Source organism: Oncorhynchus kisutch, linkage group LG7 (genome assembly GCF_002021735.2).
Source record: "Oncorhynchus kisutch isolate 150728-3 linkage group LG7, Okis_V2, whole genome shotgun sequence".
NCBI lineage: Eukaryota > Metazoa > Chordata > Actinopteri > Salmoniformes > Salmonidae > Oncorhynchus > Oncorhynchus kisutch.
In genome coordinates, this window is record NC_034180.2 from 25,888,965 (window position 1) to 25,910,291 (window position 21,327).

General features: G+C 41.7%; 2 protein-coding genes across 7 annotated transcripts in view; one reads left to right on the top strand and one right to left on the bottom strand.

Moving 5' to 3' along the window:
- Positions 1-8,223, bottom strand: LOC109894822 (serine/threonine-protein phosphatase 2A regulatory subunit B'' subunit gamma-like). Of its 4 annotated transcripts, XR_004210593.1 has the most exons (8): positions 8,038-8,220; positions 7,371-7,466; positions 7,124-7,236; positions 5,577-5,664; positions 5,257-5,389; positions 4,968-5,104; positions 4,133-4,466; positions 1-318 (listed from the first exon to the last, which is right to left on the bottom strand). XR_004210593.1 is itself a non-coding variant. In XM_031828740.1 (7 exons), the coding sequence occupies exons 1-7, from the start codon at positions 8,038-8,040 to the stop codon at positions 4,293-4,295; spliced, it is 744 nt and encodes a 247-aa protein (XP_031684600.1). In that variant the 5' UTR covers positions 8,041-8,220; the 3' UTR covers positions 2,377-4,292. The 4 variants fall into 4 exon arrangements, 1 of the variants encoding a protein (XP_031684600.1); XM_031828740.1 differs by lacking the exon at positions 1-318 and having other exon boundaries at positions 2,377-4,466; XR_004210595.1 differs by lacking the exons at positions 1-318; positions 5,577-5,664 and having other exon boundaries at positions 2,377-4,466; positions 5,309-5,389; positions 8,038-8,219.
- The window catches only part of LOC109894821 (mitochondrial ribonuclease P catalytic subunit), a 24,054-nt gene continuing 10,914 nt past the window's right edge, over positions 8,188-21,327 (top strand). The window contains exons 1-5 of one of the 3 annotated variants that reach the window (XM_020488499.2): positions 8,188-8,305; positions 8,836-9,541; positions 9,651-9,698; positions 9,886-10,018; positions 19,467-19,574. In XM_020488499.2, the coding sequence (XP_020344088.2) occupies positions 8,242-8,305; positions 8,836-9,541; positions 9,651-9,698; positions 9,886-10,018; positions 19,467-19,574 (1,059 nt within the window). In that variant the 5' untranslated portion in view covers positions 8,188-8,241. Of the gene's footprint in view, positions 9,542-9,650; positions 9,699-9,885; positions 10,019-19,466; positions 19,575-21,327 lie in introns of all 3 variants that reach the window. The other 2 variants (XM_031828738.1, XM_031828739.1) reach the window with 2 other exon arrangements.

Consider the following 21,327-nt stretch of genomic DNA (forward strand, 5'->3'; position numbering starts at 1 on the left):
GATGAAACATGTTTGTTTAATACATTTTAGAATAAGGCTGTAACGTAACAAAACGTGGAAAAAGCAAGGGGTAGGAATACTTTCCGAATGCATTGTATATCCTTTTAATGTTGGTCTTGCAGTCCTTCCCAGTTTGACAGAAGATTCGTGTATTTTCAAGGTCAGCGTTGTCGCTGTCATTAGCAACCAGAACTTTTCTGTTTTCAAAAGTCCAGAAGCCATTGAAATCAATGAGGATGCTGGTTTCTGTGTCTCATTGGCTGCTGTTCACTAGATCCTGCACGGATCCTTTGGCTTCACCATGTCAAAGATATCATCCTGAAGGCACAACATTGCAAATTGTTTTTAAAATGACTTATTATTGAATTAATTATTCAAATCATTATTAAAAACATTCAAATCCCAACGAGTACAAATGAGAATGCAGGTTGGGTCTGTAAAAAGTTGTCAGGGAACCATAAGATTTAATTGCATGACACATCAGTAGCCATCTTTCCATCTAATTAGCTACAGATTTTCATGGGAATATTCTAAAATCAGCATAAAGAGAATATGCACATTTTCCCACCAGTGGTGTTTTCACCAAACTGACTTGAAGATAAACGTGTGTGTGATGTAGTGCAAACAAACAAAAACATTTTTTTGCTTAAGTTTTCATGTACCGAATAAAAAAGTAAAATGTGTTTTACGTATCGCATTTTCAGCTCTATCGATAGTTGTCACAAACAAGCAAATATGACTACTCTCATCTTGACACTTGCACTCTAGCCAACAGCTCGCAGAAACTGCTGGTATGCTAGTCTACATGAGACTATTATGGATAAGAGCAAGAATATTTCTATTTGTCAAGCATCAATCATCATGTCACCATGACCCTCGACATTTATTGGAAATGAGCATCAATATCACTGTGCATTTAAAAAATGATGAACTTCACAGGGTGGTGAAAGTGCATGGCGAAGAGATGTGATGCTCCTTTCCAAATATTGTGGGTCTTATTCTGGTGATCATCGATGCTTGGCTGCTGTTTGAAAAATGCAAATATTTTTGTCCATAATAATATCATGTATTAGGCTACCTGCACTGTATCTGAACTGTTGGCTAGAGCCCACGTGCCAAGACCAGAGTGGGCACATTCGCTATACAACGCAATTTCATGTTTTTGACAAAACCATCAGTTGATTTAACCCCAAAATGATTTTTATGTGCACCGTCATCACACACTGTCTTTTATCTGCAACATGTCAATTTGATGGAAACTCCAGTGGGAAAATGTGCATATTGTTTTTATGCTAATTTAAAAACAATATTTGCATGAAAATCTGTCACCAATTGGATAGCTTCTGGTGGGAAAATGCACATATTGTTTTTATGCAGATGTAGAATAGGCCATTCGCATGAAAATCTGTCGCCAAATGGATGGAAACCTAGCTACGTTTTCATCCACAGTAATGGGAGTAAATTCATACAAACTTCACAGGGTGGTGAAAGTGAACAGTGATGACCTTGATGTAGAGGTCTGCACGAGACTGATTTCTTCAATCCTCACCCACTTGCTTGCTGTCCAACTCCCACCCACTACCGCAAGAACTGGTCCCGAACCCAACCGTGGTAATTGTGAGTATTTCTGTCTGTAATAATGCCCTTTTGTGGCAAAAATCTCATTCTAATTGGCCCAAGTGGGTGGGTCTATGCCTTCCCAGGCCCACCCATGGCTGTGCCCCTACCCAGTCATGTGAAATCTATAGATTAGAGCCTAATGAATTTAAGTCAATTAACAGACTTCCTTATATGAACTGTAACTCTGTAAAATCGTTTAAAGTTGCGTTTATATTTTTGTTCAGTGTAGCTAGCTTTTAGCTACTTGAAAACCGAAGCACGTGTCCCAGTATGGAAAATGCGGCCTAGATATTCGGCAAAACAAAATGCATATGTATCTGGTGGACATCTGGCATTAATGGGCTATATCAGCCAATAGGCTAGATGTAGTTTGAAGAGAGCAGAGTTTGGAGCGAGAGCAGACACTTGCACTTTCTCTTGAGCTACGTTTGATAGCCTGCTTTTTAAGAGTGAGACGATTTTCAGACAAACAAATATGGGTGACCAATGTGTATTTCTAGGCAATGTTGTAAACTATAGCCTATTCATATTTAAGAAGTTAATTTCCTTGGAAAGATAACTGCCCCATGCTTCTCCGCCCATGCATAGGCTAGCCTACTATTTTAACCACACACGCACCTGATCTTGCACCTATCTACTGAACTTGAAGCAGCATGAATGATGAGAGTGAATACTTGATCTTTCTCTTGAGCTACAGTCGTTTTGCATATGGGATATAGCCTACCTTTTAGGAGGACAATTTGCATGCAAAGACAATTAAATGGGTAATCAATATTTATTGAAAATAAAAAAAGGTGCAATGCTCACTCACCATGGTAGCCAATAACTGTGTTGACCTTTTCAATAGCGACCAAATTTTTTGATTGCACCTCGACTCAAGTTAGTTGAGCGCCCTCCACTTCTTTCCATTATCAATATTAATTTACAGACACTGAAGTAAACTATAGCCTATTCATATTTAAGTGAATTTACTTATTTCATAGAGCCCCACAGTGGAGGTGTCATAATACCCATAAAACCTTGCGGTCAAACAGAGAAATGTTTCCAATCATTTTTCCACCATTCATTTTTCCCCATTGGGTATTTTAGAAATACTTAAATTAAGGGCTGTGTTTTGTGTAGGCTAACTCTGGTGTGAAGTTTTGATAACCGTGTAACTCTCTCAATACAATATAATAGGCTCTAATCTCAGATTTGAAAATGCTAATTAGCATCAAAGTGGACATCATGCAAGACCACAAATCCCTGCAAGCTCCAGTATGTTATCTCAAGCTGGCACCTTTGCTAATAGGTAGTGTCAATTTTAAACTTGCACAAGACAGTTCACAGAATTGTACATTTCAAAGACATTTTGACAATTTATTCATTACTACATTAAGCTAGCATTAGATAGTTAATCCAGAGATTCTTACTTTTGCCTCTATTCGGCAGTCTCATCCAGATCATCATGCAATTTGTAGTTCTTTATGATAGCCACATTAGCAGCTAATTAGCATTTCATTGTTGAGGGGGTAAATACAGGTGAATATATTGATAAAAGTCACCTTGTCCTAGAGAGATTTACAGTTATCAAAACGTCACGACATGAAACACAGCCCTTATTTCAAGAATTTCTAAAATCCCCTATGGGAAAATGAATGATGGAAAAACAATTGGAACCATTTCCCTGTTTGACAGCTAGGTTTTATGGGTATTATGACTCATACTGTGGTACTCTATTTAGATCACACATACCAGGCACTCTTGATCTCACACACCCAACTAGGAGAGGAGAGGAGAGGTAGGCTACTGAAATTTAAGCGGTAAATTCTGTGTGTGAATAATGCCGCAAAGAGGTGCTTTTAATACAATAGGTAGTATAATGCCTACAAAGCAGACAGTTTCCAAATAATTTGCAGGACCAAAAAAATATCCTCATCCCAAAGTTGTCTGAATGATCATGTGCTTCCTCCCGCAGCATTAAAAATGCAGACACACACAGCCTACCGACACTGTGTCTGCGAGCTTTTGGCTAGGCACATTTGCTACAATTTCTGTAACAAAACTCTTGGTAGAGTTGAAAGTGCGATGGAAACACATTGAACTTTAGATTTGTATTCAGTACATGAAAATTTACACAAAAAGTAAAATTTGTGTACTCTATCTCATGTACTGAAGTCTGTTTGGTGGAAACACACCACTGGTAGGAAAATAAACATTTTCTTTATGCACATTTTTGTATATTCGCATGAAAATCTGTCACCAATTGGAGGGAAACCTAGCTAGCATTAAATATTGTATCAGCAAACTCAGATTAGATCTTGGGGAAACAAAAGCAGAAGCACTGAACACCTACTGAGCACCATGGCTTATGGTTAACTCCATACAAATCCTTGACAATCACAACCTAATCCCTCCCCAACATTTCTGGACTTATTTCCGGATACTTCCAGCTGATTTTACAGTAACCAGTAGTACACTTCAGTTACTTCATCCATGGTGAATATGGTAACAGGGGGCAAAGTCTATTTACCTTGACATCCTGGAAGAATATCGTCTCCTGCCCATGGATTTTCATCAACTCCTGAATGGCCTGGTGGATTTTTTTATGTTTTACATAATAGACGACAACACTTTTCATACAGTGAGCAGGATAGCAAGGTCCCACTGTCTGCCGTCTCCATTGACTTCTATTATCTCTGGCCCAATGTGGCATGTGTCCATCTCACCCTGAAGAAGTAATTGATAGCGAAGACATTGAGGTAGCCCTTGTTCCCCATGTCCAGCAGCTTGAAGATGTACTGCAGCACTGCAGGCTTCTTCCTGTTCTCCAGAGCCAGAACAAAGTCCACGTACGTCTTATAGCCCTGGGAGAGATACACACAAAGTCAAGACCAGATTTAGTATTAAATCAGGTCCAGTGTTTCCCCTATATTCATTTAGCAGCGGCTGCTATATCGTTGCCACCACTCCAAAAAATGTATAAAAATAAATAATAATTTTAAGGTAAGAGTGACAAGTTACACATCTTCCTCAGATTCTCATGATTGTCAGAAATCTCCAAGGCAACTAGCTAGCTAGCTTGTAATCCTGGAAGTGTAGCCAACCCTATTAGTAGATGTACTGTATGTAATAATTGTTAGCTAAAATACAGTAATGTTACGCTAGCAAAAAACTTTTTGGAGTTAATATAGAATTGGCTATGATGTCATTGAGATCAAGACATAAAATTAAACTGTCCTCAATTTTGAGATGAGTTTCAAAGGAATTCTACTCATGAATTTGAGTAGAATGTCCTTTAAAAAAGTCAGCGGTAGTTTAACAAAAAAAACTCCCAAGGGAAGACCCCAAGCAGATAAGGTTTTTACAATTTCTCCGTCGTAGGTGAGGCACTCCAGGTACATGCAGTCCAGAAAGACGCTGGTCAGAGTGCCAGTGCCGTAGCGAGACAGCTCCTCCTTACTGAGCATGCCGTTGTGGTCCTTGTCCAAATTCAGGTATTGACCTGCAAGAGGAAACAGAGGATCGACCATCTTACCAAGACAGAACAAATACATGTAGAGTACCTTTTTTTATTTTAACATTCAGGTATTACCGGCTTCAGATTAGTCCGATGTCTATTAGGCAAAATGTTGAAATCAAATAGCTGCTGCTTACAATAAACTTGAAAAGCAGAGGGTGCAGAGAACCAGTTGGATTCCTGGCTCACCTTGGAAAGCTCCTCATCTCTCAGCTTAAGTAGAACATCCAAAGAAACTGCAGGCCAAGATGTCTTGAATCTTAATTTCCCCTGGAAATTAACATAAATAAATGGAGCAAGATGTTTGTTTTTAAGAGTGGGCACAGGTAAACAAGTTGTAGGCATGAAGATCAATCATCGGATTCTGACAGATAGGAATTCAAAACCTCAGTGTCTCTTATACATGTATAAGTCTGCACATTTAACTAGTGTTTCTGGTTAGTTATCGTTAACTAACCAGTCCGTAAAGATTCCAGGAAGAAGAAGAACTTGCGGACAGTGGTGCAGACATAGAAGGAATAGAAGGACGTCTCCAGGCCATCCAGCTGAGGGAGTGTGGGGATCAATTTTTAAATTTAGTTCTCCACTTCCTGTCACATAACAAGACAACACACATACCAACTCAATCCAATCTAAATTCCAAACAGCCTGGTGTTCAACCTATTTATGGGTTGCACATTGTCACAATATCATTTTGAACATTTGTTTTAGGACTGATGGCCAACTGAACATTCTACTCAATGCATCCTCAATGGGCGATGATGAATATTTGGTCTAATGCATTACTAAACTTTGAAAACACAATGACATTTCTAAAAGAAGGCAAATTATTACTAGGAAAACCTTTGGTCATCATTTTGATGTCGCCAGATTGACTTTATTTGCAGTTTAATGTTAGCTAGCTAGCTAGGATTGCGGGGAGACCACCAAATTTTTAGCGCACTACCGTTAGCATTGCAAGCTATTTTTGAGGAACTTTGCTAGTTAATGACAACATTGCCATCTGTCTAAAGTAAATTTAACAACATGGTGAGGGTGACAAAGTTTTTTCCTACTTTAGCAATGTTATCTCATCTTATTTCTAAATCACTAATGTAATCTAGGCAAATATTCATTATCTCCCATTCTACTTTTGGGCATCAACATGGCTGCAGTGTCTGTAAAATGTTGATAACAATGGCAACTACGCAACCAAGTGATGGAGGTGAACGAATCTGGGGCTACTTGGACAATTTACACCCCAAAAGTCATAACATTTGTCTCTTTGCTGGAAAAGACAGCAATACAGAAAGTTATCCAAAAGGTAAAAGGCTCACTGAGAAAAACATGTCACAGTGAAGAAAAACATTTACTGTAACCAGAGATGCTTCACAAGAGGGTGGTTCCTGCCTCAAGGTCATAGTACATATCATCTTTCACAACTCTGAAAGGCGCAAATGGGCAACCTCAATTGGAATCATGAGAAAGTAAGGAGGGAAGGGATATCCCTATTTCAGTAAGGAGCCACCAACACAAGCTTTTGGTCTGAAAGTATAGTAGTAGTGAGAGTGCTTACAGACTCGCAGAGGTAACCCTGTCCGGCCATGTCATGGAGACTCAGCCCTAGCTGTGTTTGCTAGGGATGGGGGGAAAGTGTGACACCAATCAGGCCCCCGAGGACTGGAATTGCCCAGGCCTGCTCTAAACGCTCTGCAACGTGAAGTAAAAGCTGTTGAATTCCCTTTAGTTGTAGTTAATTATTTTGAAGCAGAGTGGCAGAGCGAAAGGCCTATGAACTACATCTTCTGTTTAAGAATGAAATGATACTCAACAGCCTTTACATCATGTTGAATAAACCCCTAGCTTACAAATACACAATGTCTCATCATCACGGTATTCATGTTGCCTTTTAACACCAGCTAAAAACATGCTTTTGGGCTAATGTGAATGTACACAGAGGTAATTCTGCTCAAGATTAGCACAACATTTTGTGGCTCCAAAATGACTAATATGCAGAGTACTCACTTGCACTTTACTCCTGCTTTGTCTTCAAACTTCAGAAAACAGTCATAGCTTATCATTGCCTCCTCTCCTGTCATGGGTGACACTTGGTGTTTGTCGAGCAGAAACCACATGATCTATATAACAGAAAGAAGATTTAGGTAAAATAATTAGGTTTGATTACTTGAATAGACTTATGCACTTTTCCGGTGCTTGTAAAGCTTTCTATTTTAATAAACATTTGTTTGATTCTGCCAGATGTTAGTCTCACCTGTAACTCCTCATTTGTTGAGAAGCTCTTCCTCTGCAGAAAGATGGCTCTGGACTCCTCTCGCAGTTTCTGCAGAACTTCATCCTCTGCAGGAAGCTATATGGGTCACAAGATAAAATACTTAATTAAACATGATCCTTTCAGCCCTTCAAAAAAGTCAAACAGAAGCAGGCTAATGATACAAAAGTGCATCCATTGACACACGTCAATAATATCATAATTATTGTAGGCTATAAAGCTGTTAAAAATGGTTGATGAGTTAAAATGTTAGGTTAGAATGTTAGAGATTGTCAGAAAATGCAATTGCTTGCTCTGTAGAAGAGTGGAATGTTCTTGTAGTTCTCTGTGCTGCTTCCTCCCCTCTACTCTGTGTCGTAGTATTTAGTGAAAAGTATTGTCTCGTCTACTTTCTTTTCCTCAGTCCTCTCATGTGAACAGAAATTTATAAGTCAACGTAATATGTTGACACAATAAGGCTGTGTGAATGTTCAATCATTGAAATACGTGGGTAGTTGGCTAGTGTGGCTACCGGTAGTTAGTTATCTAACTGGATAGCTACTTCTTACTCAAAAATAAAGAAGTAACGTTAACTAGCTATTCAGGTTTCTATGAAATTTGCCTAGCTAGCTAGTTAAATAAACACAACCAATATATGGATGCAGCAAACCATTAATGGAGGATGCCAATCTTCTTTTCAAAAGCTCTTTCCAGTGCACTACCTTATCGTTTGACATGTTACTTCTGTTTATTCGTAATAACATGAAAACTAGCTAACCAAAGTTATGATAACTTCTAACTCCAGCGTCTAAAATTTCTAAACAATCGTAGCTCGCTTGGGATTGGTCGGCTTCGACGTGACCTCTGAACTCCAATGTTACACGATTGTGGCGTCATCATATGCGACTTTCTGATCACAGACATGCCTTCTTCTGCAGGTGAATACTCCGTAAAGTGTTATTTAGCTACATTTATTTAGCCAAATTATCCTCCAAAACAAGTGCATGTAGATATTGGGTCTCCTGACTCCTTATCAAAATAATAAAACTGGCATGCTGGTTGTTTGTTTATAGGCAATGTCAATTGAAGTCTCTAGCTAGCTAATTAGTTTGAACCTCATTTCTTAAAGTATCGCTGACTTCACTTGACTGTTTTTTTGTTTAACACAGACATGAGACATCACATCTGACAGTGTACAGTAGTAGTATATTGTTACTAACTATGAGCTCCCTCCTGATATTAAAAACAAGAATATGTCTGAAATACATTAGCCCACTCTTTAATCCAAGCACTGCTGGCTTTACTCCCCTGAATAATGTGATTAGCAAGCTATCAGTTAGTTCCAGGCTTTCATGCACTAAAGGAGGGAGTAGACATGCAGGTAATAACAGGAAAGAGGACAGACAGAGAGAATTCAATATCAGAGAGAGGCTCCCTTTTCCCAAGTCAGTGTTTGCTTCTGGGACAGCCAAGAGAACTGCTGAATACCAAAAGAAGAGGGCTGAGGAGGAACCAGACTTCCCCAGAAAGAACAAGAGAGTGAAACCCCCAGACCACCCTCTCACTGCGTCAGAATGGAAGAGCCTAAAAATGACTTCACCGAATCCTGATCGCTTTGACGTCCGGATGATGTCATCAATGCTGGCCGATGGGACAGACATCAACGTGGCCAAGTCCCTGCTGGCCTATGTTGCCATGGATACCGGTACGCTGTCTTACGAGCTGCTACTGCGGTACCTCACCCTGTGTGTCGGCAGCGGCCATCACTCTGAGGTGTTTGACATGTATGATATCATGAGGAGCCGATTCAGGACATTAGACACTGGAGCCTCCAGCCTGTTCATAAAGGGCTTCAGCAGGACAGAACGCTGGAAGGAGGCGCTGACCATCCTGGAGAACATCAAGAGGGCCATCACGCCATCACCGCGTAACTACGGCGATACCATCGCTGGGGCGGTGCTACATGGTGATGGTGACACTGCCTGGGCCCTGTATGCTGAGCTGATGGAGAAGGGCCTCATTCCCAACCAGGAGACATGGCAGGCCCTGTTCCAGTGTGGTCTCTCTCATCAGGGCCACGAGGACGGGCTGCAATCCATCCTGCTCCATATGAGGGACAACCAAATCTATCCCGAGGAGACTCTGGCTAAAGATATCAAAGCTTGGTTTGAGAGGTAAGTCCTGAATATAGGTTACTGAATAGGCCTACAATCACACAATGTTATTGGGACAAAGCATGGGCTGTGCCTATTTTGGTTTGATTATGATATCTTCTCCTGCCAGTCTTCCAGAACAGAAGTGGATTGGAAGCTGGTCCACCGTAGACCCCAGGTAACAACATAGACATTATTTAAATTTTCTTCATTAAACCATTAGACCTAATGAATTCAGAGTTTGAATCAGCACTTCATACACTACTTCTTCTAAACTTCTTCTACTTCTATTCGAAACCTAGATGGCTGGAAAATGGAAATTCTTTATTAACCTCTGACCCTGTTACCTTTGCCTTTTTAACCAGGGGAGTGTGTCGGAGCTGCCAGGCAGAGCTGGAGTCCATCCAGCTGAGTCGGGAGGAGTACTCCCAGCTCAAAGACAGGGTGATGGGGGACGTGATCCAAGGCAGAGACGTCTTCAATAAGACCACTCCAGAGGTTTGGGAACCTCTTTCTCTTAGTTTGTCTCCCTCTTGTCCTCTATCTCTGCATTGATAGTGTCCACACACATTATGCAAATTGTCTACACTACAGGTCAGCTTTATGTAATTGGTCAGCCAATCCTTTTGAGTACAGTTGGTTGTAATATATACGCAACATGCAGCAATTTCAAAGATTTTACTGAGTTACAGTTCATATAAGGAAACCTACTGCCAGTATGACAATTTGGTACTTTTTCCACCACTGCACACTTGTCAGGTGGGTAGATTATCTTAGCAAATGAGAAATGCTCAATAACAGGGATGTTAACAAATTTGTGAACAAAATTTGAGATAAATAAGCTTTTTGTGCTTATGGAACATTTCTGGGATCTTTTATTTCAGCTCATGAAACATGGGACCGACACTTTACATGTTGCGTTTATATTTGTGAAGTTGTGTAGTTCGACAGCAGAAAATAGTTGCGTACAATGGCCACTAGACAGTGCTAGTGTCGTATCAAACCAAATCTGCACATGTGAATTCAACAACAAGCACTGCAGGTTTCTCCACATGCACACATTGAGAATTGCACAAGAAATATGAAAAACCTATGGCAAAGTTTTATTTTGGATTGAACTATTCCTTTGGTTCTGGATGTTTTGGGGCTACATTTGTTAAGTATTGGTCAAACTTTTCAGCCATTAAATGCAGTGTTTCATGATTCAGTGTTGTTCAGGGCTGATCTTGCTTTACTCTTAGGGTTTGCTGTTGTTTAGGGGTTTATCTCCTGAATTAAACAAGATATTTTGCTGCATGAGGGCCAGTTGTATGAGCTTGGGGGTCTACTGCTTAAAATAGCAAGTCGTCCTCCAAGGGATCAGGCCTGTTCCACAATTAGATGAGATGATGGGGATTTCCAGTTGCAGAACACATCTCCCCGTCTCTCTCTCTGCATCTGCACTGAGCCCGCTCTTAGAGTCAGTCAGCACAGCCACACATTTCAAACATTGGTAAAGGCTGGTCAATATGTAAGTGACAAAATACATTTGACCCTTTACTGGCGAAGACCCGTTTCACCTCATTGTAAGGATATTTGATGATAGCTGCTTGTAGGCTCTTCTCAGGTCAAAATAAGTGTACTGTAACTAGCTTACCTCCATTTGTCATTGTCCTATATGTGGTCATTTATGTTTCATCAATAAGAACTCTTCAGATGCATGGTAGGAAACATACAAGTATTTGTTTATTTGAATCCCCATTAGCTTTTGCAGAGGCAGCAGCTATTCTTCCTGGGGTCCACAAAAAACTGGAAACCTGACAAGTAACAAAGAACAGTCACATAAATGTAAAATACAGCTATATACAAACAATACAACCACAACAATACAACAACAACAAAAACGTGTGTGTGTGCATGTATTTGTTTGTGTGTGAGTGTGTGTCCCCTCACAGTCCCTGCCGTTCCATGAGATGTTGTTAAAAAAAAAAAAGTGTTTGCTTGAGTAATTGGAGATGGAAGGGAGTTTCATTTGATCTTGGCTCTGTATAATACTGTGCGTTGCTGGGAATTTGGCTCTAAGCTATTATAACCCCATTCCTGAAAGTTAAGACTTTCTGGAACGTGGACGTGCCTTCTGTTTCCTGCTATGATGATCACAGGCCATTGATCACATTGTATGTGCATGTATTTGTTTGTGTGTGAGTGTGTGTCCCCTCACAGTCCCTGCCGTTCCATGAGATGTTGTTTTAAAAAAAAAAGTGTTTGCTTGAGTAATTGGAGATGGAAGGGAGTTTCATGCGATCTTGGCTCTGTATAATACTGTGCATTGCTGGGAATTTGGCTCTAAGCTATTATAACCCCATTCCTGAAAGTTAAGACTTTCTGGAACGTGGACGTGCCTTCTGTTTCCTGCTATGATGATCACAGGCCGTGTTAGGAGTGTCAACAATTTGGCCCACATTAGAATATAGTTGAATAGCCCTGTCATAGCCCTTCTAAGGATAGCTGTTCCACTCCCTATTTAATCTTGTTCTTGTGACTGACTGGGTTTGAACCAGGGCTCTTGCATGTCACAAGACTTTGTTAGTAGAGCTGGGACACCGTCCATATCTTTCACTTATTGCATGCATTTAGCTGTTATCGTTCATTACGGTAAGTAGCCTATACCATAGAAATGTAAAGTTTGAAATTAAATAAGTTTGCTGATATGGCTGATTCTTAATGGGACAATTGATGGCCACAACCATCAAACTAGTAGTTGTAGTTTAAAGGATAATAACAAACAAAACAGTTGCACATTGTTATGAACATATTGTTCTATTTATCGTTATTGCATCAATTCAGGCAGTTTATCACAATATGGATTTATACCCATATTACCCTGCTCTATGTGTTAGCCCACTTAGCTAAACCCTATAGGCATCCGTTCAGGAGTTTAATGTAAAGGATGACACATTGCTTGCCTAACGAGTACCGCATCCCCCTGATTCAGCTCATACTGAGACTCGAACACAAGACGTCTGCCTTGCAAACATACTTGACCGCCCTCCTGAAGTGTTCCAACCCACCAAGATATTTAAAAAGGCCTTCTTCAACTGCACAAGGGGCGACACTTCAGGCTTATGAGTGTGTTTCACAGATCCCGATCTGCTACATTCACCCCCTAAACTCACTCCACAGCGACCCCAGTTGTTGAACCAGCGCATCTGTAGATCCAAGTCCAGTGGCACCATTGTAAAGGACATCACGTTGACTGCTTAGCGAGTACTGCTTCCCCCTGATTCAGCTCATATGGAGAGGCCTTCTTTAATTGCGCACACTGAGGAGTGATTTTCACAGATCCCTATCTGCTACACTAGATCCAGCAAGGTTACTCATCAAAAGAGCGTGGTTTGGTGATCCATGCTTATGTGATGAGAACCTTGCCTGAGACCTGAAGACGTGTTAGTTTGACATGTGTTAGCTTGTGTTAGACGTGTACGTTTTAAGTCTCCGGCAAGGGTAGTCATTATAAGGTTAACATGTTTCTGACTGTGTTAGCCTGTTGAGCTAAAGCTTAGGCATTGGTCCTGTGGCTTGGATGGGTCTCTTCAAAGAGTAGGTCAAAAGGGGTTGAAGTGTAACACAGGCGGATCAGTGACCATGTTTGTGTGATGAGTAACTTGTCTGAGACCTGAAAAGTTGCATTGTCTGGCACACAGGATACCTGGGTTAGAAAGCGCATCAGTCAAGCTGATACCGGTCTCAGGCAAGGTTGCTCATCACATGCATGGATCACCAAACCACCTCTGTTGCACTCTCATTAAATGGGGTGCAGAGATCCTTCTGCTTCCGTTTGCCACAGAAAGTGTTGTTGTTGTGCAGTACTTTTAGACTTTTCCTCAAGTAGTATTTTACTGGGTGATTCACCTCTACTTGAGTCATTTTCTATTGAGATATCTTTACTTTTGCTCAAGTATGACAATTGGGTACTTTTTCCACCACTGAGAACTACTGTGTTAAATCTGTTTTGGCTTAAAGGGATACTTTGGAATTTTGGCAATGTGGCCCTGTATCTACTTTCCCAGAGTCAAATAAACTCATGGATTAATGTTTTGGGTCTCTGTCGAGTAGGAAGGAAGTTAGAGGTAGTTTCACAAGCCAATGCTAGCTAGTGTTAGCGCAATGGGAACTATCCTTTATAGATACTGTTTCATGGGAAATATAATTTTTGTACAGATGTACAAAGCATTAGGAACACCTTCCTAATATTGAGTTGCACCCCCTTTTGCCCTCAGAACAGATTTACTTTGTCGGGGCATGGACTCTACAAGGTGTCAAGTGTTCCACAGGGATGCTGGCCCATGTTGACTCTAATACTTCCCACAGTTGTGTCAAGTTGGCTGGATGTCCCTTTGGATAGTGGACCATTCTTGATGCAGACAGGAAACTGTTGAGTGTGAAAAACCCAGCAGCACCTGGCACCTACTACCATACCCCGTTCAAAGACACTTAAATCTTTTGTCTTGTCCATTCACCGTCTGAATGGAACACATACACAATCCATGTCTCAAGGCTTAAAAATCCTTCTTTAATCTGTCTCCCCCCCTTCATCTACACTGATTGAAGTGGATTTAACAAGTGACTTCAATAAGGGATCATATCTTATCTGGATTCACCTGGTCAGTACGTCATGGAAAGGGCAGGTGTTCCTAATGTTTTGTACACTCAGTGTTTTTTGTATAATAAAGTGATAGGCTATTTCATGGCAGTTTTTGGGGGAAATTCAATTTTCTTTTGATTACTCGATTGCATGTCAGGATGAACTGTAATACATTAAGTCCCTGTTCTGAGCTGTAATCCCTCTTTGTTGCTTTAGGTAACATTAGTTTTGTTTATATCTGGGCATTGCTTGGACATTTTTTTGGCCTGCTGCAGTCATATAAGCTGCACAAAAGAGTTTCACATTTCAACCCTCAACAGGCTCTCACATGAGTGACCCTGGAAAGTCCCTGTGTGTGTATGTGCGTTTGTGTGTGTGCTTGCGCGGACTCTAACCCCCCATGGTTACATGAGTGAGTAGTTTATGATTTGAAACCAGTGTGAGGCACTGAAAACTAACGCCCTCAGTCCTGGGGCTGGAGCTTTGCTCCTATGCAGCATTGGTGTTTTCTTTACAAGGTTCAACTTCATTGTAAAGTATATCACATGAAAGAGTGCAAGAAAAATGCATTTAGAATCAATTGAAAAGCAACGCTACCATTTTTTTATTAAATCATTTTGTCTATGTCTAAAATTAGAACCCACTTGTTATGGTTTGTCTGCGGTGCAGCACTGCTTTATATTAGCCTATTTCTCTGTCTGTCCCAATTAATACTTTCAGAGGTGAATTCCTATAATAAGCATAACATAGTCTTGCACTGAGAAGTAAGATATTATTGTTGTTCTGTAACTAACCAGGATATAAAGGGCAACATTTTGCAGCAGGTTGACAGGGAACATCCTGGCTTGCAGGGTTTTAGAATATAGAACCAGCCATAGAACACAACATAACAACCTGTTCCTCTCGCTTTAGACTAGAGGGAGATGACAGACCGGTGGAACAGCCACATGTATTTTTATCTACAATTTTTGTTTTGCGAGGTTGGATTGAATACAGTTATGTGGAATGTCACTGTATAGCCTAATGCTATTAAGATATCAATGCAAATGTTATTGGTCACGCGCTACATACAACGGGTATAGAATTTACCATGAAATTATTGCTTGTATGAGGTATTTCAGATAGATACAGTGCATTCGGAAGTATTCAGACCCCTTCCCATATTCCACATTTTGTTACGTTACAACCTTAATTCTAAAATTGATTAAATACCGTTTTTCCTCATCAATCTACACACAATACCACATTATGACAAAGCGAAAACAGGTTTTTAAAACAGTGCATGTCAGAGCAAAAACCAAGCCATGAGATCGAAGGAATTGTCCTTAGATCTCTGAGACAGGTTTGCGTTGAGGAACAGATCTGGGGAAGGGTACCTAAACATTTCTGCAGCATTGAAGGTCCCCAAGAACCTTCCAGAAGGACAATCATCTCTGCAGCACTCCACCAATCAGGCCTTTTTGATAGTGGCCAGCCTGAAGCCTCTCCTCAGTAAAAGGAACATGACAGCCTGCTTGGAGTTTGCCAAAGGGCACCTAAAGGACTCTCAGACCATGAAAAACAAGATTCTCTGGTCTGATGAAACCAAGATTGAACTCTTGTATGTTTGTGTGTTTTGTTTTGTGTCTGTTTGTGTGCTTATGTAGTGTATGTGTTTGCGTTTTGTATGAAAGTGTCAGTGTAGTGTGTGTATATAGTGTGTATATATATACAGTCTTGTGAGTTTGCATAGAGACAGTAGGGTCCGGGCAGATAGTCCGGGTAACCATTTGATGAACTATTTAGCAGTCTTATGGCGTGGGGTAGAAGCTGACCACATTTAAAATACCCAAATGCGGGACAACAGGATGATTTTGCTGGACAATGTAGTCTGTCTGTGTGACCCCCCTCAACCTTTTTTTTTTTTTAATTAGTAGTGTTTGAATTTGTTGATTAAATGTGGGACATGATTGTGGGACACGGGACCAAGGACGAAAATGTAAGACTGTCCTGCACAATCTGGGACATGTGGTCACCCTACTGTGCAGGTGTGAGTGGGCCATGTTATGTCCTTAATGATGTGGAGGCCAAGGAACGTGATGCTCACGACCTGCTCCACTACAGCCCGATCAATGTGGATGGGGACGTGCTCTCCCCTCTTTCTCCTGTAGTCCTGTTCTCCTTGGTCTTACTAGCGTTGAGGGAGAGGTTGGTGTCCTGGCACCACACTGCTATGTCTCTGACCTCCCTGTAGGCTGTCTCATCGCCGTCTGTGATCAGGCCGACCACCGTTGTGTTGCCAGCAAATTTGATGATGTTGTAGTTGTGCGTGGCCACACAGTCTTGGGTGAACAAGGAGTACAGGAGTGGACTAAGCACACACCCCTGAGGGCCCCCCATGTTGAGAGTCAGCGTGGCAGAAGTGTTGTTGCCTACTCTCACCACCTTGGGCCGGCCTGTTAGGCAGTCCATGACCCAGTTGCAGAGGAAGGTGTTCAGTCCCAAGGTCCCCAACTTGGTGATGAGTTTGGAGGGGACTATGGTGTTAAACGCTGAGCTGTCGTCTGAACAACATTCTCACATTGTTTTTTCCCCTCTTGTCCAGGTGGGAGAGGGCAGTGTGAATTGACATTTTGCGTCATCTGTCAATCTATTGGGGTGGTATGCGAATTGGACTGGGTCCATGGTGTCTGGGATGATGGTGTTGATGTGTGTCATGACCAGCCTTTCAAAGCACTTCATAATTACAGATGTGAGTGCCAGGATGATTACAGTATTTTAGGCAGGTTACCTTGGAATTCTTGGGAACTGGGACAATGGTGATCAGTTTGAAGCATGTTGAGATTACAGACTAGGACAAGGAGAGATTGAACATGTCTGTGAAGTCACAGTACTGAGGCGACACTACAGCCTGGGGTTGGATCCCGTGACCGGGAGCCCCATAGGGCGGCGCACAATTGGCCCTGCGTCGTTCGGGTTAGGGGAGGGTTTGGCTCATCGTGCTCGAGCGACTCGAACTAGTACTTGTCCTCTTGCTCAGTTGTGCACCAGGGCCCCTTTCTATTCTGGTTAGAGCCCGTTTGCACTGTTCTGTGAAGGGAGTAGTACACAGCATTGTACGAGATCTTCAGTTTCTTGGCAATTTCTCGCATGGAATAGCCTTAATATCTCAGAACAAGAATAGACTGATGAGGTTCAGAAGGAAGGTCTTTGTTTCTGGCCATTTTGAGCCTGTAATTGATCCCACAAATGCTGATGCTCTAGATACTCAACTAGTCTAAATAATGCCAGTTTTATTGCTTCTTTAAATCAGCAAAGCAGTTTTCAGCTGTGCTAACATAATTGCAAAAGGGTTTTCTAATGATCAATTAGCCTTTTAAAATGATAAACTTGGATTAGCTAACACAATGTGCCATTGGAACACAGGAGTGATGGTTGCTGATAATGGGCCTTTGTACGCCTATGTAGATATTCCATTAAAAATCAGCCATTTCCAGCTACAATAGTCATTTACAACATCAACAATGTCTACACTGTATTTCTGATCAATTTGATGTTGTTTTAATATACAAAAAAATAGCTTTCTTTCAAAAACAAGGACATTTCTAAGTGACCCCAAACTTTTGAATGGTAGTGTAGGTTCCTTGGTGATTTAGACATTTGATTGGTTCCAGACAGTATTGCAGATGAGCAGTTGATAAAATTGTTTCTCGGCATTGTCTCCTTTTTCCATGTGGAAAACTCAGTTATGCAAGAACAATGAAGAAGAGCCATCAAATGTGAAATATTCTCTCCCTACCAGGGAGAAACTCTGGAGAGATGCAAAGGTGCCTCCTATCAAGTGTAACTGGGTGGTTGCCATGCTCAGCTAAACCCATTCCCTCCACATTGGAACTAGAGTGGAGATCCATTGTCTCTGACTCCATCAAAAACGCCATCTAGGCACAAGTCACGTGACCCTACAACCTCTGGGAATTCCCAGTTCTTCCAGTCCCAACTCGCCATGACAACTGCTAGTGCTGCAGGGGAGCAGATAGCAACACAACAAGCTGTGTTAATAAGGTAGAGGTGAAGTAAAGGGGAAAGTAAGCTCTTCCCCAGGCTATTGGTTAACGAGATGTTAACATCCTGTCTTTATCCCAGAGGCCTAATGATGTATTAGAATATCTATGGCCTGAAACAGGGCCTTGAATGTCTCTTCAATACTTAATGTCCTTTAGTTGCAGAACTCATTCTCCCTTCTGCACCACAGGGATTCCCCAAATATTATTCCTCTTTCCGTCCCATATAGATGTCTCATTGCGATGCTGTTGCTTACAAAGTCAAAAGCTTTAGCTAAATTTGCTACAGTTTTTTTTGTATTATTTTTCTCAGGGGTATACAGTACTTTACTGTTGTTCTGGTGGACTTTAGGATTGTATTGGGGGTGTGTCAGGGGATTTTTCAGGCTCTTTGCTAGCAGAGACAAAGAAGTGAAAGTACTGGCCTGTTCCATGGGCTACAGTATTGGATAATGGACACTTATACCACATTATGTGTTGGTTTGTAGGCTGTAGTTGGTCTGTCTTGTTGCATTCTCAGGAAACATGGTGAATATATTAGCATCTATATGTGATGAAATTAATTTTAAAATATATTTTTATGCATGTCGCAATCCATTTTTTTTCCCATTTCTTTCATCACAAATAGATGCTAATATATATACACCATGTTTCCTGAGAATGCAACAAGACTGACCATGTATGTCACAATCTAAAAAAAAGTATTTCCACTCATAACGTTCATGTGTCAGTGGATCTCTATTTCCTATGTACTAAGCAGCAGTGACAGCAACATGAGAGACCTATGCATACATGCAGTGTAGAATGTACATGATAGACAGGTAGAGGTGTGGCCTGGGTTGACATGTGGCCTATCCAGAAATTCTGCACTGTACTGTGTACTGCCAGATTTATATCTGAGGCCAGTCCAGGTTCCCATTGAAACGGAAACAATGAAAGAAAAACAAGAGCGAGAGGGAAGTCCTGGCTGTCGAGTTAAGTAAATATTGACCATGCCATATTTGATTTATCTTGCCCTGCTACTGAAGTTCATCCTTGTTGTGTACAGACCAGCATGCATCATGAGCTGGTGCTCAAGACTTTCAAGTCTTTTTTTTGTGAATAAGTTTGTGAATTTCCCACCCCCTCATGGATCACCTGATAGCTGTGAGACATTTCATTAAAAAAATATTAAATATAATATGGACTTGACATGCACAAACATTTCAAATGGAAGCATATAACATTTAACCACATATGTAAACCTGAAGCTTGGGTAACCAAGTGTTTCTCCCTCTCCTAGGAGCTGGAGAGCTTCAAGAACTTTGTCAAGCGGAAGCCGGCCTTTGACGTGGTCATAGATGGACTCAATGTGGCCAACATTGGCATCAAAGGGAACCAGTCGCAGACGGTGAGTTCTCTGCGAATGTGAGTCCAGAACAACAATGTTATGAAATGTTCTGAGTTGGCACCATTGATCTGACATTTAAGGATGTGGTGTTGTGCTATTGATTAGTGATGGGGGGGACGATAGTTACATTTTGGGATAATATTTTAATATTTTTTTACCCCTTTTTCCTTCCCAATTTCGTGGTATCCAGTTGGTAGTTAGTCTTGTCTGATTGCTGAAACACGACCCAACCCAGCCACACTGCTTCTTGACAAAATGCCCGCTTAAGCCAGCCACACCAATGTGTCGGAGGAAACACCGTAAACCTGGCGACCGTGTCAGCGTGCATGCGCCTGGCTCGCCGCAGGAGTCGCTAGAGCGCGGTGGGACAGGACCCTGTCTTTCAAAGACAATTAATAAAAATCCAAATAATTTCACAGATCTTCATTCTCAAGGGTTTAAACACTGTTTCCCGTGCTTGTTCAGTGAACCATAAACAATTAATGAACATGCACCTGTGGAACAGTCATCAAGACACTTACAGCTTACAGACGGTAGGCAATTAAGGTCAGAGTTATGAAAACTTAGGACACTAAAGAGGCCTTTCTACTGACTCTGAAAAACACCAAAAGAAAGATGTCCAGGGTCCCTGCTCATCTGCGTGAACGTGCCTTAGGCATGCTGCAAGGAGGCATGAGGACTGCAGATATGGCCATGGCAATACATTTTAATGTCCATACTCTGAGACGCCTAAGACAGCGCTACATACAGGGAGACAGGACGAACAGCTGATTGTCCTCGCAGTGGCAGACCACGTGTAACAACACCTGCACAGGATCGGTACATCCGAACATCACACCTGCAGGACAGGTACTGGATGGCAACAACAACTGCCCGAGATACACCAGGAACACACAATCCCTCCATCAGTGCTCAGACTGTCCGCAATAGGCTGAGAGAGGCTGGACTGAGGGCTTGTAGGCCTGTTGTAAGGCAGGTCCTCACCAGACATCACCGGCAACAACGTCGCCTATGGGCACAAACCCACCGTCGCTGGACCAGACAGGACTGGCAAAAAGTTCTCTTCACTGATGAGTCGCGGTTTTGTCTCACCAGGGATGATGGTCGGATTTGCTTTTATCGTCGAAGGAATGAGCGTTACATCGAGGCCTGTACTCTGGAGTGGGATCAATTTGGAGGTGAAGGGTCCGTCATGGTCTGGGGCGGTGTGTCACAGCATCATCGGACTGAGCTTGTTGTCATTGTAGGCAATCTCAACGCTGTGTGTTACAGGGAACACATCCTCCTCCCTCATGTGGTACCCTTCTTGCAGGCTCTTCTTGACATGACCCTCCAGCATGACAATGCCACCAGCCATACTGCTCGTTCTGTGTGTGATTTCCTGCAAGACAGAAATGTCAGTGTTCTGCCATGGCCAGCAAAGAGCCCGGATCTCAATCCCATTGTGCACATCTGGGACCTGTTGGATCGGAGGGTGAGGGTTAGGGCCATTCCCCCAAGAAATGCCCAGGAACTTGCCGGTGCCTTGGTAGAAGAGTGGGGTAACATCTCACAGCAAGAACTGTCAAATCTGGTGCAGTCCATGAGGAGGAGATGCACTGCAATACTTAATGCAGCTGGTGGCCACACCAGATACTGACTGTTACTTTTGAATTTGACCCCCCCCCTTTGTTCAGGGACACATTATTCAATTTATGTCAATCACATGTCTGTGGAACTTGTTCAGTTTATGTCTCAGTTGTTGAATCTTATG